Source organism: Rhinoderma darwinii, chromosome 12, assembly GCF_050947455.1.
Source record: "Rhinoderma darwinii isolate aRhiDar2 chromosome 12, aRhiDar2.hap1, whole genome shotgun sequence".
In the NCBI taxonomy this organism is placed as follows: Eukaryota; Metazoa; Chordata; class Amphibia; order Anura; family Rhinodermatidae; genus Rhinoderma; species Rhinoderma darwinii.
In genome coordinates this window covers 21,646,896-21,660,739 of record NC_134698.1, presented here as the reverse complement: position 1 = coordinate 21,660,739, position 13,844 = coordinate 21,646,896, and the positions used below count along the sequence as shown (strand labels likewise).

General features: G+C 44.5%; 1 protein-coding gene across 4 annotated transcripts; it reads left to right on the top strand.

Moving 5' to 3' along the window:
* Nucleotides 1-2,752: 2,752 nt before the first annotated feature.
* On the top strand, nucleotides 2,753-8,134 carry LOC142664677 (mitotic checkpoint serine/threonine-protein kinase BUB1 beta-like). Of its 4 annotated transcripts, none has more exons than XM_075843907.1 (4): nucleotides 2,753-2,924; nucleotides 5,385-5,527; nucleotides 6,867-6,926; nucleotides 7,885-8,134. In XM_075843907.1, exons 2-4 carry the CDS (start codon nucleotides 5,388-5,390, stop codon nucleotides 8,045-8,047), a joined length of 363 nt encoding a protein of 120 aa, XP_075700022.1. In that variant the 5' UTR covers nucleotides 2,753-2,924; nucleotides 5,385-5,387; the 3' UTR covers nucleotides 8,048-8,134. The 4 variants fall into 4 exon arrangements, with proteins under 4 accessions (XP_075700022.1, XP_075700020.1, XP_075700023.1 ...); XM_075843905.1 differs by having other exon boundaries at nucleotides 2,754-2,924; nucleotides 5,382-5,527; XM_075843908.1 differs by lacking the exon at nucleotides 2,753-2,924 and adding an exon at nucleotides 2,947-3,086.
* The last annotated feature ends 5,710 nt before the right edge of the window (nucleotides 8,135-13,844 follow it).

Sequence of the window (13,844 nt, the reverse complement as noted above, 5' to 3'; positions counted from 1 at the left end):
GAAAGGATTGGGGCAGCTCCAGAAAAACCATTTATGATCACACGTGGGGTATAGCCGTACTCGGGAGAAATTGCTTTACAAATGTTGGGGTGCATTTTCTCCTTTATCCTTTGTGAAATTGAAAAAATGCACAATTTTAGTGGAAGAAATGTTGATATTCATTTTCACGGCCTAATTCTAATAAATCCTGCAAAAGACTTGTGGGGTCTAAATGCCCACTATATCCCTAGATAGATTCTTTAAGTGGTGTAATTTCCACTTTTGGGGGGTCTCCACTGTTTTGGCCTCTCAGGGGCTTTGCAAATGCGACATGGCACCCAAAAACCATTTCAGCTAAATTTGAACTCCAAAAGCCAAATAGCGCTCCTTCCCTTCTGAGCCTTGCTGTGGGTCCAAACAGCAGTTTATTACCACATATGGCATATTTCCGTAATCGGGAGAAATTCTTTACAAATGTTGGGGTGCTTTTTCTCCTTTATTCCTTGTAAAAATTAAAAATGGCTACCTTTTTTCAGAAAAAAAGTAGATTTTTACCTTTACAGAATAATTCCAATGAATTCAGCAAAACAACTGTGGGGTCAAAATGCTAACTTTACTCCCCTAGAAAAATTCCTTGATGAGTGTAGTTTCCAAAATGGGGTCACTTTCCGGGGGTTTCCACTATTTTGTTCCCTCCAGTGCATTGCAAACGCGACACTGCACTGAAAACTATTCCAGCAAAATCAGAATTTCAAAATCCAAATGTTGCTCCTTCCCTTCTGAGTCCTGCTGTGGGTCCAAACAGCAGTTTATTACCACATATGGGATATTGCTATAATCGGGAGAAATTGCTTTACATATGTTGGGGTGTTTTTTCTCTTTTATTCCTTGCAAAAATTAACAATTTCTAAGTTTTTTCAGAAAAAAGTAGATTTTCATCTTCACATACTAATTCAAATAAATTTAGCAAAAAAACTGTGGGTTCAAAATGCTAACTATACCCCTAGATAATTTCCGTGAGGGGTGTAGTTTCCAAAATGAGGTCACTTTTGGGGGTCTTTATTGTTTTGGCCCCACAAGACCTCTTCAAACCTGACATGCTGCCTAAAATATATGCAAAAAAAAAAAGGAGGCCCCAAAATCCACTAGGTGCTCCTTTGCTTCTGAGGCCGGTGTTTCAGTAAATTAGCGTACATGGGCCACATGTGGGATATTTCTAAACTGCAGAATCTGGGCAATAAATAATAAGTTACATTTCTCGGGTAAAACCTTCTGTGGTATAGAAAAAAAAAGTATTGCAAATGAATTTTGTAAAAAAAAAATGAAATGTGTAACTTTCACCTCTACTTTGCTTTAATTCCTGTGAAACGCCTAAAGGGTTAAAAAACTTTCTGAATGCTGTTTTGAATACTTTGAGGGGTGCCGTTTTCAAAATGGGGTTATTTATGGGGACTATCTAATATATAAGGCCCTCAAAGCCACTTCTCAACTGAACTGGTCCTTTTTAAAAATCGCCTTTTGACATTTTCTTGAAAATATGAGAAATTGCTGCTAAAGTTCTAAGCCTTGAAACGTCCTAGAAAAATAATAGAATGTTCAAAAAACGATGCAAACATAAAGTAGACATATGGGAAATGTTAACTAGTAACTATTTTGTGTGGTATTACTATCTGTTTTAAAAGTAGATACATTTAAATTTAGAAAAATGCAAATTTTTGCAAATTTTCTCAATCTTGGTGTTTTTTAGAAATAAATATTGAATTTATCGACCAAATTTTTTCCCTAACATAAAGTACAACATGTCACGAGAAAACAATCTCAGAATCGCTTGGATAGGTAAAAGCATTCCGGAGTTATTACCACATAAAGGCTCAGTCCTGCAGGGGTTAAAAAAAATTGATATCTGTTGTGCATAATAATTAGCATTTTGAGTTTTTTACTTCTAAAAAAAAAAATCTGTTATCATTAGGAGATTTGTTCAATAAAATTTGCATTATACTCCAACGGTTGATGGCGTGAAGATTATACTGACCGTCATTTGCATCGACTATTTCGTAAAATCAGCGAAAAATAACATTTGCATAATAATTTGGAACGCGGTGTAAATAAAAATCACTGTTGTTATCTACATTACAGCGCCGATCACATTATGTAGAATATAGGGCACTTATAATGGGGTGACAGAGCTGCGGTCATGTGACCTTATGTCTAAAGGTCTTTTTGCAGGACAAATACAATGCTGTTTCGTCGCGTTTTTTGCCGCAATTCGCTGCAAATAGTGCCAAAAACGACATTGTACTTTGGGTGGCTATGGGCCCCCTGGGAGTCTCGGGCCCCGGGCGGCCATCCAAAACACCCTATGATGATCCGCCATGGGGCATGGACACCCATCCCTAAAAATCTGCAAAGGTGTCCATAGGCCATTGAAATGAATGGGTCCGTAATAACGGATGAAAAATACGGACGTGTGCATGGGGCCGCGCCGTATTATTTAGGCCACACGGTCTTGGAAGTCGTTTTCCAGCGTTGGCTGTAGTCACATGCTCAGTGTACCTAAAATGCACCACCAAATTAGCTAAACCATTCGGCTGCTTCCATTACTAAAGGTCGGGCCCATGCATAAAAGTGTCAAATATGAAGGAATTATTTCATCCTACAGGAAAACTGACATAATCATTCCTCTCCAGGGAACTCCATGGAACAGCGCGCGCTGCCGAACAGCTAAACGAAAGACTACATCTCCCAAGATGCTTTTGTGCTTCCTTTACAATCACGTGGTATGTTTTAGCAAATCATCTCAAGGTACTCGAGAAGACAGCTGCGGTGGGCAGGCGCGTCACGTGACAGGTCTCGTAGTAGACCAATCAGACAACAGTTACTTTATTTCAAATCTGGTTTGTGTAGCGGCGTAGACTCCTTGAGCTGCGGAGATAACTGCACGGGCGGTGAGTGACGTGATGTGCCGGTGGAATATATCGCTAGTGATGGAGGGCAGCTCGTGGTGTGCGCCGCCCCCCGCTGGACCCTGTAGCGGCGCTGCCACAGTTTGCCCTCCATGTCGTAGATTATGTGCACTGTAACCTGGGGGGAGGGTTTATAAGCAATATGTGAGTAGGCGTTATCAGTACTTATACAACGGAGTGTATATAATGTATAATTGCCTTTCAATTCTCTACCAATGGGCTGATCTTGGGAGACAGTGACTTTGGGGAGGGGCGTTGTGGAGGGTATACACCGTGTGTGGTATATATGTGTGTATATCCTTATCTCTGCGATGGGCACATGTGCATTTTTAAGAACAGGCTTATTTTATTCGCGGAGGCGCGGGGTCATGGGCACAGCTTTGGCTGTAGCACATTTTTTCTAATCTACAACATTTATAACCGTTGCATCTGCACGTCCCCAGCAGACTGGCCTAAAATGTAAGGCTAAATTCACACTTTCGTTGTATAATCTCTTAGGCCCCATGCACACGAACGTATTTTTGTCCACCCGTAAATACGGGTCCTTGGTCACACGTATGCGACCCGTATTGCACCCGTATTTCCGGGCACGTTTTCTCTGCAAAATTGCGCTGCGCTAATCGGCAGCCCCTTCTCTCTATCAGTGCAGAATAGAGAGAAGGGACAGCCCTTACCGTAATAAAAGTAAAAGAAATTCATAACCCCTCTCTTCACATCCAGCCCGACCTCCCTGGATGACGCGGCAGTCCATGTGACCGCTGCAACCAGTGATTGGCCTGTGATTGGCTGTAACGTCATCCCAGGAGGCCGGACTTGAGGAAGAAGCAGGGAGTTCTGGGTAAATATGAATGTCTTTTTTTTTTTTTTTTTTTTTACAGCTTTATCTATATTTGATCGGTAGTTTCTGTCCCGGGTGCTGAGAGTTACTGCTGATCGTTTAACGCTTTCAGCACCCTGGACAGTGACTATTTACTGTTGTCGCCTAGCAACGCTCCTGTAATTACGGGTGCACACACGTAGTCACCCGTAATTACGGGAGCCCCATAGACGCCTATGGGCTGCCCGTGCCGTAATTACGGCCTGAAATAGGACATGTTCTATAATTTTTCAACGGCCCAACACCTTCCCGTAAGCATACGGGGAGGTACACGTGGCCAATAGAAGTCCATGGGCCCATAAAAACGTGCCGTAATTTCTCTATTCAAAAAAATGGATGTGTAATGGATGGTTCTTTATCACTGGTGTCAATGTAAGGGCCTGTTCACATCACCGTTCGCTTTCTGTTCCGGGGTTCCATCTGTGGTTTCCATCGGGTGAACCCCGCAACGGAAATTGAAAGTGAAACCACAGCTTCCGTTTCAAACTCCACAAACATCCCCCAAAAAAATCACAACTGACACACAATTGCTACGTGTGGGGCCATTGCATTCACAGCCGTCTACAGAGATGAATTAATTTCAGTTCATTGGATATCAGTTCCTTGGTATTCTGCACATGGACACTGGACCAATGAGCTAACACCTTACCTCTCTCCCGTAGCGGACAGTCTCCCTCGACAGGCGCAATCTTCTCTCTCCCTCTCTCTCCCTCTCTCTCTCCCTCTCTCTCTCTCTCCCTCTCTCTCCTCCCCCCCTCTCTCTCTATCTCTCCCTCTCTCTCTCCTCCCCCCCTCTCTCTCTCTCTCCTCCCCCCCTCTCTCTCTCCCCCCCTCTCTCTCTCCCCCCCTCTCTCTCTCCTCCCCTCTCTCTCCCCCCCTCTCTCTCTCTCCCTCCCCCTCTCTCTCTCTCTCTCCCTCCCCCTCTCTCTCTCTCTCCTCCCCCCCTCTCTCTCCTCCCCCCTCTCTCTCTCTCTCTCTCCTCCCCCCCTCTCTCTCTCTCTCTCCTCCCCCCTCTCTCTCTCTCTCTCTCTCCTCTCTCTTTCTCCTCCCCCCCTCTCTCTCTTTCTCCCCCCCCTCTCTCTCTTTCTCTTTCTCCTATAGTCATTCAGTTATGTGTACAAATGAAAGGAATAGGTGCAGCCACGTGACCATGGGGATACTAAAATTAGCTGAAGAAATTTAGTGTTACTCAGTGGCCACTAAAATCTATGGGCCATCATGTAATACATGCTCATCCCCAGTATTTCACAGCGAGCTTCTCAGCTTTAGTCTTTGTAAACATCTGCGTTGGTGTTTCGGTTTTCAAAGCGTTCAGGATCCGTCACACCGCAAATACCAACATGCCTGACAGACCCCATTGACTTACAGTGAGTTCCGCCAAGGTGTCTTTTTTTGATAGGAGAATATAGTGCAGCATGCTGCACCGTTTTCCCTGTCAAATTTTACGGAATCTGCGACAGCGGCCCTGAATGATGCCTCCGATGCAGATGTATCATAGGGAAGATATTGGTCATTGCTGATATACCTGTTATCTTTACAATATTTTGTATCCGTTTGTACAGCAGAGTATGGCACAGGACGGAGATGAGTGGGAACTCAGTAAGGAAAATGTTCAACCTCTTCGACATGGGAGGGATATGTCGACTCTGCAGGAGGTTCTCTCCCAGCAAGTCCATGCCAACCATAATGCCATCCTGCAAAGGAAACAGTGAGTAATTCACTAAACAGACAATAACTACTACATCAGGAGAGTCCAAGGAGGAGTCATTACCGTGTATACACCTGTATATTGTATCAGCATGTTACAAACCGTTCCTCCAGTTACTTCTCCACTGGCAATAAATATGTATGTTCTGGGGAGGGTAAAATAACATGAGTTAGGCTATGTTCACACTTCAATAATTTATTTTCCGGTTCTCCGTGACAACCCGGATAGCATAGTAAACCGTAAAATCTGATGGACCCATCGTGAGTTAATTGGATCTATCCGGATCCTTTGCAAAACGGATTCATCATTTCCATCATCGTTCACATAAAATGTAAGCCATGATACTAGTGTCAAGTCCGAATTTCAGGGTAGCTTCCTTCTCCCTGTTATTCCACACCGAATAACCACCTCTGTAAATTGAAAGCTGAAGGCATGCCTGGAAAGAAGTAAACCAGCCAAAGAGATGTTGGTACACAGCTTTCCTCAGATAGGACAGGAAGCGAACTAACTTTATTCAGAACAAAGAAACACAGGAAAAGACACATGCTCCCTCACTAGGGATGTGGGAGTGCCCAAGCCCCCACCGGCTTCTCAGCTGCAAGTTCTTCTGTACACTCTTCTTGCATTCCAGGGGGCGGTGTCTTCCATAGGTGTGTCCGTCATGAACAAAGAACTTGTTATATATATATCAGTATATTACACAAAGAACTGAAATGTATATACATATGTGTGAGGATAATATTTTTGCAAACAATATACATGGTAATGATCCCTGACACTAGTGTGAACATACTCAAGTCCGCATGTGACTTACCCACGTGCTCTGAGTGACATGTAAGGCCTTGTAGTCCCACAACGGCTGTAGTGTCACCGGTTGGAGACCTCCGCCTTAGAGCTCCTGTAGAATCTCCGTACCGAAAGTCTGCAGCGTTTTACGCAAGATAAGTTGAAATGCTGCAAATTGAGAATCTGCGCCGCGGGTCAATTTCTGCAGCATTTATGCAACATGTGCGGGAGCTGTAAGTGCCTATTCACCAGAATGTTCCTCGGCCATGTGCTTAGGTGCCATGGGCTCCTCCGTTTAAAAATTTACTAACAAAACTAAAATGGTCACAAATGCAACAAAAAAATTTTTTTTCCATCTGAAGCCGTCTTACAACGAGATCCTCCACGTCTTTGTAGTATATGATTATATAGGGGGATCAGTGGATGAAGGATCTATAGTGACATGAAATAAGCGCCTAAAAAAGCTGAGATGTGTAACCAATATTTGTATTGCCAAAACATGGAGGGATAATGTTTTGGTTCTTTATTCATTTAGTTCTTTTTTTTTTTTAAGGGCCTTTGAATTGGAACTTCACTTTTACACTGGAGATGATCCTTTGGATGTTTGGGACCGGTATGTCAATTGTTGATGGACTCTTCTATAACAGTAATGATATTTAGGTTGGCTAATAGTTTGTTGGTGCATTGTAAGTGAGCACAGGATAGATGGGGTGCTTGTATGGAGAGAAGTTTTTATTTTGTTTCATTTCAATTTTACAGAAAAAAAATCACCTAAAAGAAAGTTGTTTTCATTGACCGTCATATTGCACTTATTTGTATGAGGTCGAGTTACAAGAGTCATTACTAAGCATATGGGGATTATGGAAGAAGGATAAAGGAGGGGGGTTACAGCATGACTTGGTGGAGCAGCCATGGGGGATGAAATCCTGTAAAGCATAATCATTACATTGCTGTCCTTATTTGAGAATATTGTGGCCCCTCTGTGGGGACTGCTTTTTCTGTCAAGAATGTCATAATCTTTAAACCTTTGATTTGTGAATGGGTAGGACGGAGCTCCAGAAAAGTGCCATTTTTTTTATTTTTTTTTAGAAGACTTCATAGATAAGTGACCTGGAAAAGGTTTTATGCATCTGTTTTATGCCGAGAAAGTGGAAACCATTACCCTAAACCCATGTGAGCAGGACTTCTCAAACTCCATCATATGATCCTTTTCTTAACTGCTGACTGGCTAAGAGGGATCATGTGATCACATAACCAGGAAGTTCTTGCTTTTCAGTCCCTCTTATTGGCACTTTGGGTGTTTAGTGGAGGTCATTGTGCCCACTAGTATAACTCTATCATTTTTTTTATTTTATTCATAGAGGTTTTCATTTTAAAGTGGTTGTACAGGATAAGGAAATCATGGCTGCTCAACATGGCGCTGAGCTGCAGTACCACACACAACCTGTGGGCGGCTGTAGCAGTGTTTTTTGGAAGAAAGCCGCCATGTTTTTATGATCCTGTGCAATCCCTGTGCTAGCTATCGGATTGTTAAAAACCGTTCTCATACTTGAACTTATTCTATGTTGTAGGTATATAAAATGGGCAGAACAAGCATATCCCCAGGGAGGTAAAGAGAGCAACTTGTCTCCACTGCTAGAGAGAGCGGTCAGGATATTCCACCAAGAGCAGAAGTATTATGGAGATCTGCGCTATCTCAATATTTGCCTCAAGTTTGTAAGTTCAGCAAAATAATTTCTCATTTTCTTTGTAAGGCTATGTTGACACCATGTAATCCATTTAACGGCATATGTGCAATTGGATTAAATTACAGTGAATTAACATGGATGCACATCAATTTCCATCGCTTTTTAAGCATATCAGTTTGTCTTTGTTCTATAAAAAAGACCCCCCCCCCCCCCACACACACACACCAGCAAAGCAAAACCGAAAACAGATGCTGTTTCACAAATTCCTAATGTGTGAATATAGCCTAATAGAATACAGACACCTTTTATGTAAAAAAAAATATATTATATTTTTACAGGTTAGTGGTTACCTGGAGTTAAATAAATAAAAAAAAAAAAAAGTTGCAAGCTGTAATCCTCAATCCTTCATTCACTTTCACACCCCTGATATTCACTTTTTTTTTTTTTTTTCATGTCCCTCCCAGGATTACATGCTGGATGTTGAGGTCTGATTCCAGGATGCTGCAGCATTCACTATCTCATGTATCAGCACAGGTTCATTTCTGTACTGCTTTCTCTTTCTACAGCTCATGAGGGATCTCTTCTCCCTTGTGCTGACCAGCACTGATGCTGAGGAGGTTGATTTTCCCCCTACCTTCCCCAGCAGACTCTGCCGTGGGTTCTTTTATATACTGATTTACAGCCTGTGTGCTTCACTCCCTGCAGACTGCCATGTGTGCTCTTTATTTTCACCCTATACGAACAGCCTGTGTGATCTGCCCTTCCTGGATACTTTCCTCACTCTCTACACTCTGATCTGCCATGTACAACCTTCTTCTCCTCCTCCTCCCTACTGTTATATCTAACACTAAGAAAAGTGAGGGTGTAGAGCAAAGAAAGCAGGTGTCAGCACCCGTCCGCAATAACTTTTGCCTTACTGCGCTGGGTTTATAGGTTTGAATCCGACCAAGGACAACATTTGCATGGAGTTTGTATGTTCTTCCCGTGTTTGCGTGGGTTTCCTCCAGGCACTCCCGTTTCCTCCCACACTTCAAAATCATTAGGCTTATTTGGAATGTAGATTGTAAGCTCCAATGAGGACCGGGACCGATGTGAGTGATTACTATATACAACACTGTAGAATAAGTTGGCGCTATACAAATGAATAAAATACATGAATAAGCAGCAGGACAACCAGCTATGTAAAGGAGTTAAACAGACTCTACAGCAGCAAAATGGTAGGGTTTTTAACGGACTCTTTTGAGAGTTGTTTAATTTTGCATCTAGGAAGCAAATCAATTATAAAATTTCATTGCAAAGGTGTCCAAAGCCTTTAATTGAAAGCCTAGATCAGAATTCCGTGTTTATTCGGGCATATGGATGTCATTGAGATGGGACTCCCGGTCAGGCCCCTCCACTAGGAGCCAGAGCAGAGAGCCACTGCACAGAGCGGTTTTGTGCAAGTGACATTGCCCAAATAAGTACTCTAGCCCTGGGTAAGCTCCTGACGTAAAGAGAACCTGTCACCTGCCCATACAGGTGCAGCATGTAATGGGAAGGGGTGCGCAAACCCTGGGGCACTTTACATTTTTTTCCTTTCCTCCTCTGTTATTTAGATATTGGTACCATTTATATTTAAATAACCCCCTGGCAAGGGGGCGTGTAACGTTGCCGCTACGGACCGTGCCACAGCAAGAGCTGGAGTGAGGATAGAGCGCGCGTACATGTGTGCGTGCATGCACACTTTCACACTCTCTCTTAAAGTTCTCGCCAGACAAACGACAAGACTGATCTCTTGTCTGCCGTGAGCGAGTGTGCTTAGCACGGAGCTGCGTGCGTGCGCTCGCACACTCCTCTCTCCAGCTCTTGCTATGGCACTGTCCGTAGCTGATTGGACAGTGTCACAGCGATGTTACACGCCCCCTTGCCAATTACACACCCAATTGACCGTTCAGGGGGTTATTTAAAAATCGGGTGCCAAATATAATGCCACCAATATCTAAATAACGGAGGATAGGAAAAAAAAATTTTTTTTCAGAGTGCACCGAGAAAACGAAAAATCACTGTTAACGTGACACTTCCTCTTCTATCCGCCCCTAGAACGATATGTCCTTTCTCTTGTGTCTTCTGTGGCTCTTTCAGGAACGCTCCCTTATGCGAATGTCACAGGTCATGTGACGCATCGTCCACAAGAAGTCACAGGAGGAGTGGCCTTTAGGATGCAGGCAAATAAAGTTTGTGCTCAGATGAAAAGCCAGCAGAGGAAGGGATATTTACAAAACGGCAGGGGTCGGTGAAAACTCAGACGGGGGAGGGAATAGCAGATGATGGGGAATCATGGGAAACTGAGGGACCACCTAATTCAGAGTAACAGGGAATGTAAACAATGGCCCAGTGGGAATTACCATTATTTGCAGAAACTTTCACAGAAAACTACTCGTGAGGAACATGTGAGTATTTTTTAGTCTAATGCAGGTTTTTTTTTATTGAAGTCCGATAACCTCTTCAATGTTAACTTTTGTCGGACATCAGGCTGTAAAATTTCATTTATACTTGTAAACCTGAGATGATGGGTGTAGTAAACGTAAACCTAATGTACAAGATTTTACATCCTTCTCATAAAATATATAATATATACACGTTTTTGTACAGAGCCTGTAGACTTGTACAGCTAGTTACACAGCCAAGGTATTGGTACTCTACACGCACAACTCTATATCACCTGGGCAGAAGAGTATGAAGCCAGAGGCCAGTGGCGTAACTACCGCCGTAGCAGCAGTAGTGGCTGCTACGGGGCCCGCGGCATGAGGGGGCCCGTGTCGCCCGCCGGCACGGTCCCCCACCATGGCCGGAGGCTCCGCTAGCAGCCGCTGTGGCTGCTACAGCGGGACGCCACTGAACACTACGGCAGAGCAGGGAGGTATCTCCCCGCTCTGCCATTAACTGGTTCCCGACCGCTGGCTGTATTTTTACGGCCAGCGGTCAGGGTCCTTAAAACCCGAGCCATAGACTTTCTACGGCTCGGGTTTTAACTTGCTGCCCGCGCGATCGGGCAGCTGAATGTCGGGTCTCCGGCTGTCAGTGACTGCCGGGGACCCTGAGGAGAGGATAGAAGCAGCTTTCGCTGCTTCTGTCTTCTCTGATCACTTGTACACAGCGCTGAATGCGTGCTGTGTACAGGAATAGAGACAGCAGCAGCGCCGCTGTCTCTATTCCTCCCGGTGATCATGTGACTGGTCACATGATCGCCGGGTGCCGTTAGTGGCAGACTGCTGCTGGGTCTTACTAGACCGAGCACAGCCCTATTAGTGACAATCGTCACTATGAGAGGGCTGATTTCCCCTGTAACTGGGGCTGCTGTGCAGCTCCAGTTACAGTGGAAAAACATGGTGTAAAAGAAAGAAAAAATATATATAAAGTTCCCCAAAGGTCTTCTTTGACCATTGGGGGACAGACCATAGTAATAAAAAAATAATAAAGTAAAGTGCAAAAAAAATGTAAATAATAAATACACATAAAATACCCACCCAAAAAAAAAAACAGTTCCCCCCCGCCCATCATTGCTGTAACGCTAGCGCTGACCCAATTAACCTAATATAGACATGTAATATATTAAAATTTACGGTAGACAATGACGATCACAAATAAAAGGTCTATTTTAGGGTAAAACTATGTTATTACCAAAAAAAAAAATAGCTGAAATGTAAAAAAGCTTATTTTTTTACTATTATTTTCAAACTTTATGAATAAAAATTCTAAAATAGCAAAAAAGGTGTGTATAAAAACGATAAAAATTAAACCTGCATTGTCTATGGAAAAAACATCGCAAAAATCACGTCGTTCGCAAAAACAAATAAAAAAGTTATAGCCATTTAACGAACACGTGCTAAAAAGGGCTAAACGGTGTCTGGTCCTGAAGGCGCAAAATAGAGCAAAAGACATGTATCCCCTATCCACAGGATAGGGGATACATGTGTTATCGCTGGAATTGATAGGGAGAACGGGGGACTGAAAGTCCGCTGAAGTTCTCCATCACAAACCTCGGACTTCCGGGTTCTGTGTCGGCAGCTCCGTAGAAATAAATGGAGCGCCGGTCGCGCTTGTGCGCATGCGTGACCAGCGCTCCTTTCATTTTTATTGAGCTGCGCAGACGCCGGAAGTCAAAGGTTTTTCATGGAGAAGTTCAGGGGACTTTCAGTCCCCCGTTCTCCCTATCGCTGTCAGCGATCACTCTTGTATCCCCTATCCTGTGGAGATCCTGTGGAGAGGGGATACATGTATTTTGTAGGACACACTGTAGGTCGCATTTTTTTGGGAGGGGGGACGCTGTATGGCGTTCCCTACAGGGGGGGGGAACGCTGTATGGCGTTCCCTACAGGGGGGGGGGTGGCTGTATGGCGTTCCCTACAGGGGGGGAGCTGTATGGCGTTCCCTACAGGGGGGCTGTATGGCGTTCTCTACAGGGGGGGGCTGTATGGCGTTCTCTACAAAGGGGGCTGTATGGCGTTCCCTACAGGGGGGCTGTATGGCGTTTTCTGCAGGGGGGCTGTATGGCGTTATCTACAGGGGGCTGTATGGCATTATCTACAGGGGGGCTGTATGGCGTTCTCTACAGGGGGATGTATGGCGCTATCTACAAAGGGGGGGCTGTATGGCGTTATCTACAGGGGGGGCTGTAAAAAAGGCACTATCTACAAGAGGGGGGGGTTGTGTGACACCCAGGAGAGGGGTGGCCCCAGTCAAAAGTTTGCTATGGGTCCCAGTCTTTCCTAGTTACGCCCCTGATCGTGTTCTTTACTTGCTCTTATTAAGCCTTGCCAGGGGTGCAAAGATGGCAGACCTGAGGGCCTACATTAGTCCTCCAAGCTGCAATGACGACCATTGGCACCCCACAATCGCAGGGGGGCAATGGGCCGTCAGAGATGGCCACCCCCATCTTTCTAATGGCTTAGTTACCGCAGTTACTATTGACCTCAGCATCTAAGGGGTTAAACGAGTGGGATCGTAGTAATCTACGATTTCGCTCGTCGCAGTGAACTGTCAGTTGTAACATACAACCAACACCAGCAAATTATGGAGTGAGCTCAGTCCGTGACCCCACTCCATACTTCCCTCCTGGCCTACACCGTATATATACACGTTGGTTGTCGTGGAAGGGTTATGCTGCAATAAAGCAGATCTTCCCTTACAAAAACTAATGACGTTTTGGCAACCAAAGGTGCCCCCCTCAGCATCAGAGCCCCATAGCAGCTTCTATGGCTACTAGGGCTATAGTTATGTCCATGTACAGGGGGAAGATTTGACAGTAACACTACAGGTGATGTATTATCACAGTATACATCTAGTATTTGGATAAAATAGAATGACCTACCAGTCCCCAGACATTAGTAGATACGGGTCACTAAGCAAATCATGGTGGTTCCAAGTACCAGGCTCAGGACCAACACCTAGAAGAGGAGGAGAGAGAATAAGGAGGTTAAAACGTGGCCAGGTGCGGTGGATTCACTGCTTGTACACAATGCATCTTAAAGGGTTTATGCGGGGACTAAAAATTATTAGCAGTGTTCTCACTGCATTATGTGATGTCACGGTTTGTGGGTATGTGGACCCACCAGGCCGCACCGCCATAGCAGCGAGGCAGCTGGCAAAATAACAGGGAACCCCAGAAATAGAAAAGTCCCGCACAAGGGTACCAGGATAGTCCAGACAGTGGCCGCAGCTCTGGCACGGATGGAGGTAGGTAACACAGGACGTGGCGGATGACACAGGTGCAGTAGACACGACTCCAACTAGTAGGCACAGGAACAAGAACACAGTACGGGATACAGGAACGGGTAACAGGGCACGGGTAACAACTGGAACGG

Excerpts from the sequence above, each read along its gene's own strand:
- LOC142664677 (XM_075843907.1), top strand. The coding sequence starts at position 5,388 with ATGGCACAGGACGGAGATGAGTGGGAACTCAGTAAGGAAAATGTTCAA. Across the intron at positions 5,528-6,866 it reads GCCATCCTGCAAAGGAAACA|GGCCTTTGAATTGGAACTTC; the intron begins GTGAGTAATTCA and ends TTTTTTTTTAAG. Across the intron at positions 6,927-7,884 it reads CCTTTGGATGTTTGGGACCG|GTATATAAAATGGGCAGAAC; the intron begins GTATGTCAATTG and ends TCTATGTTGTAG.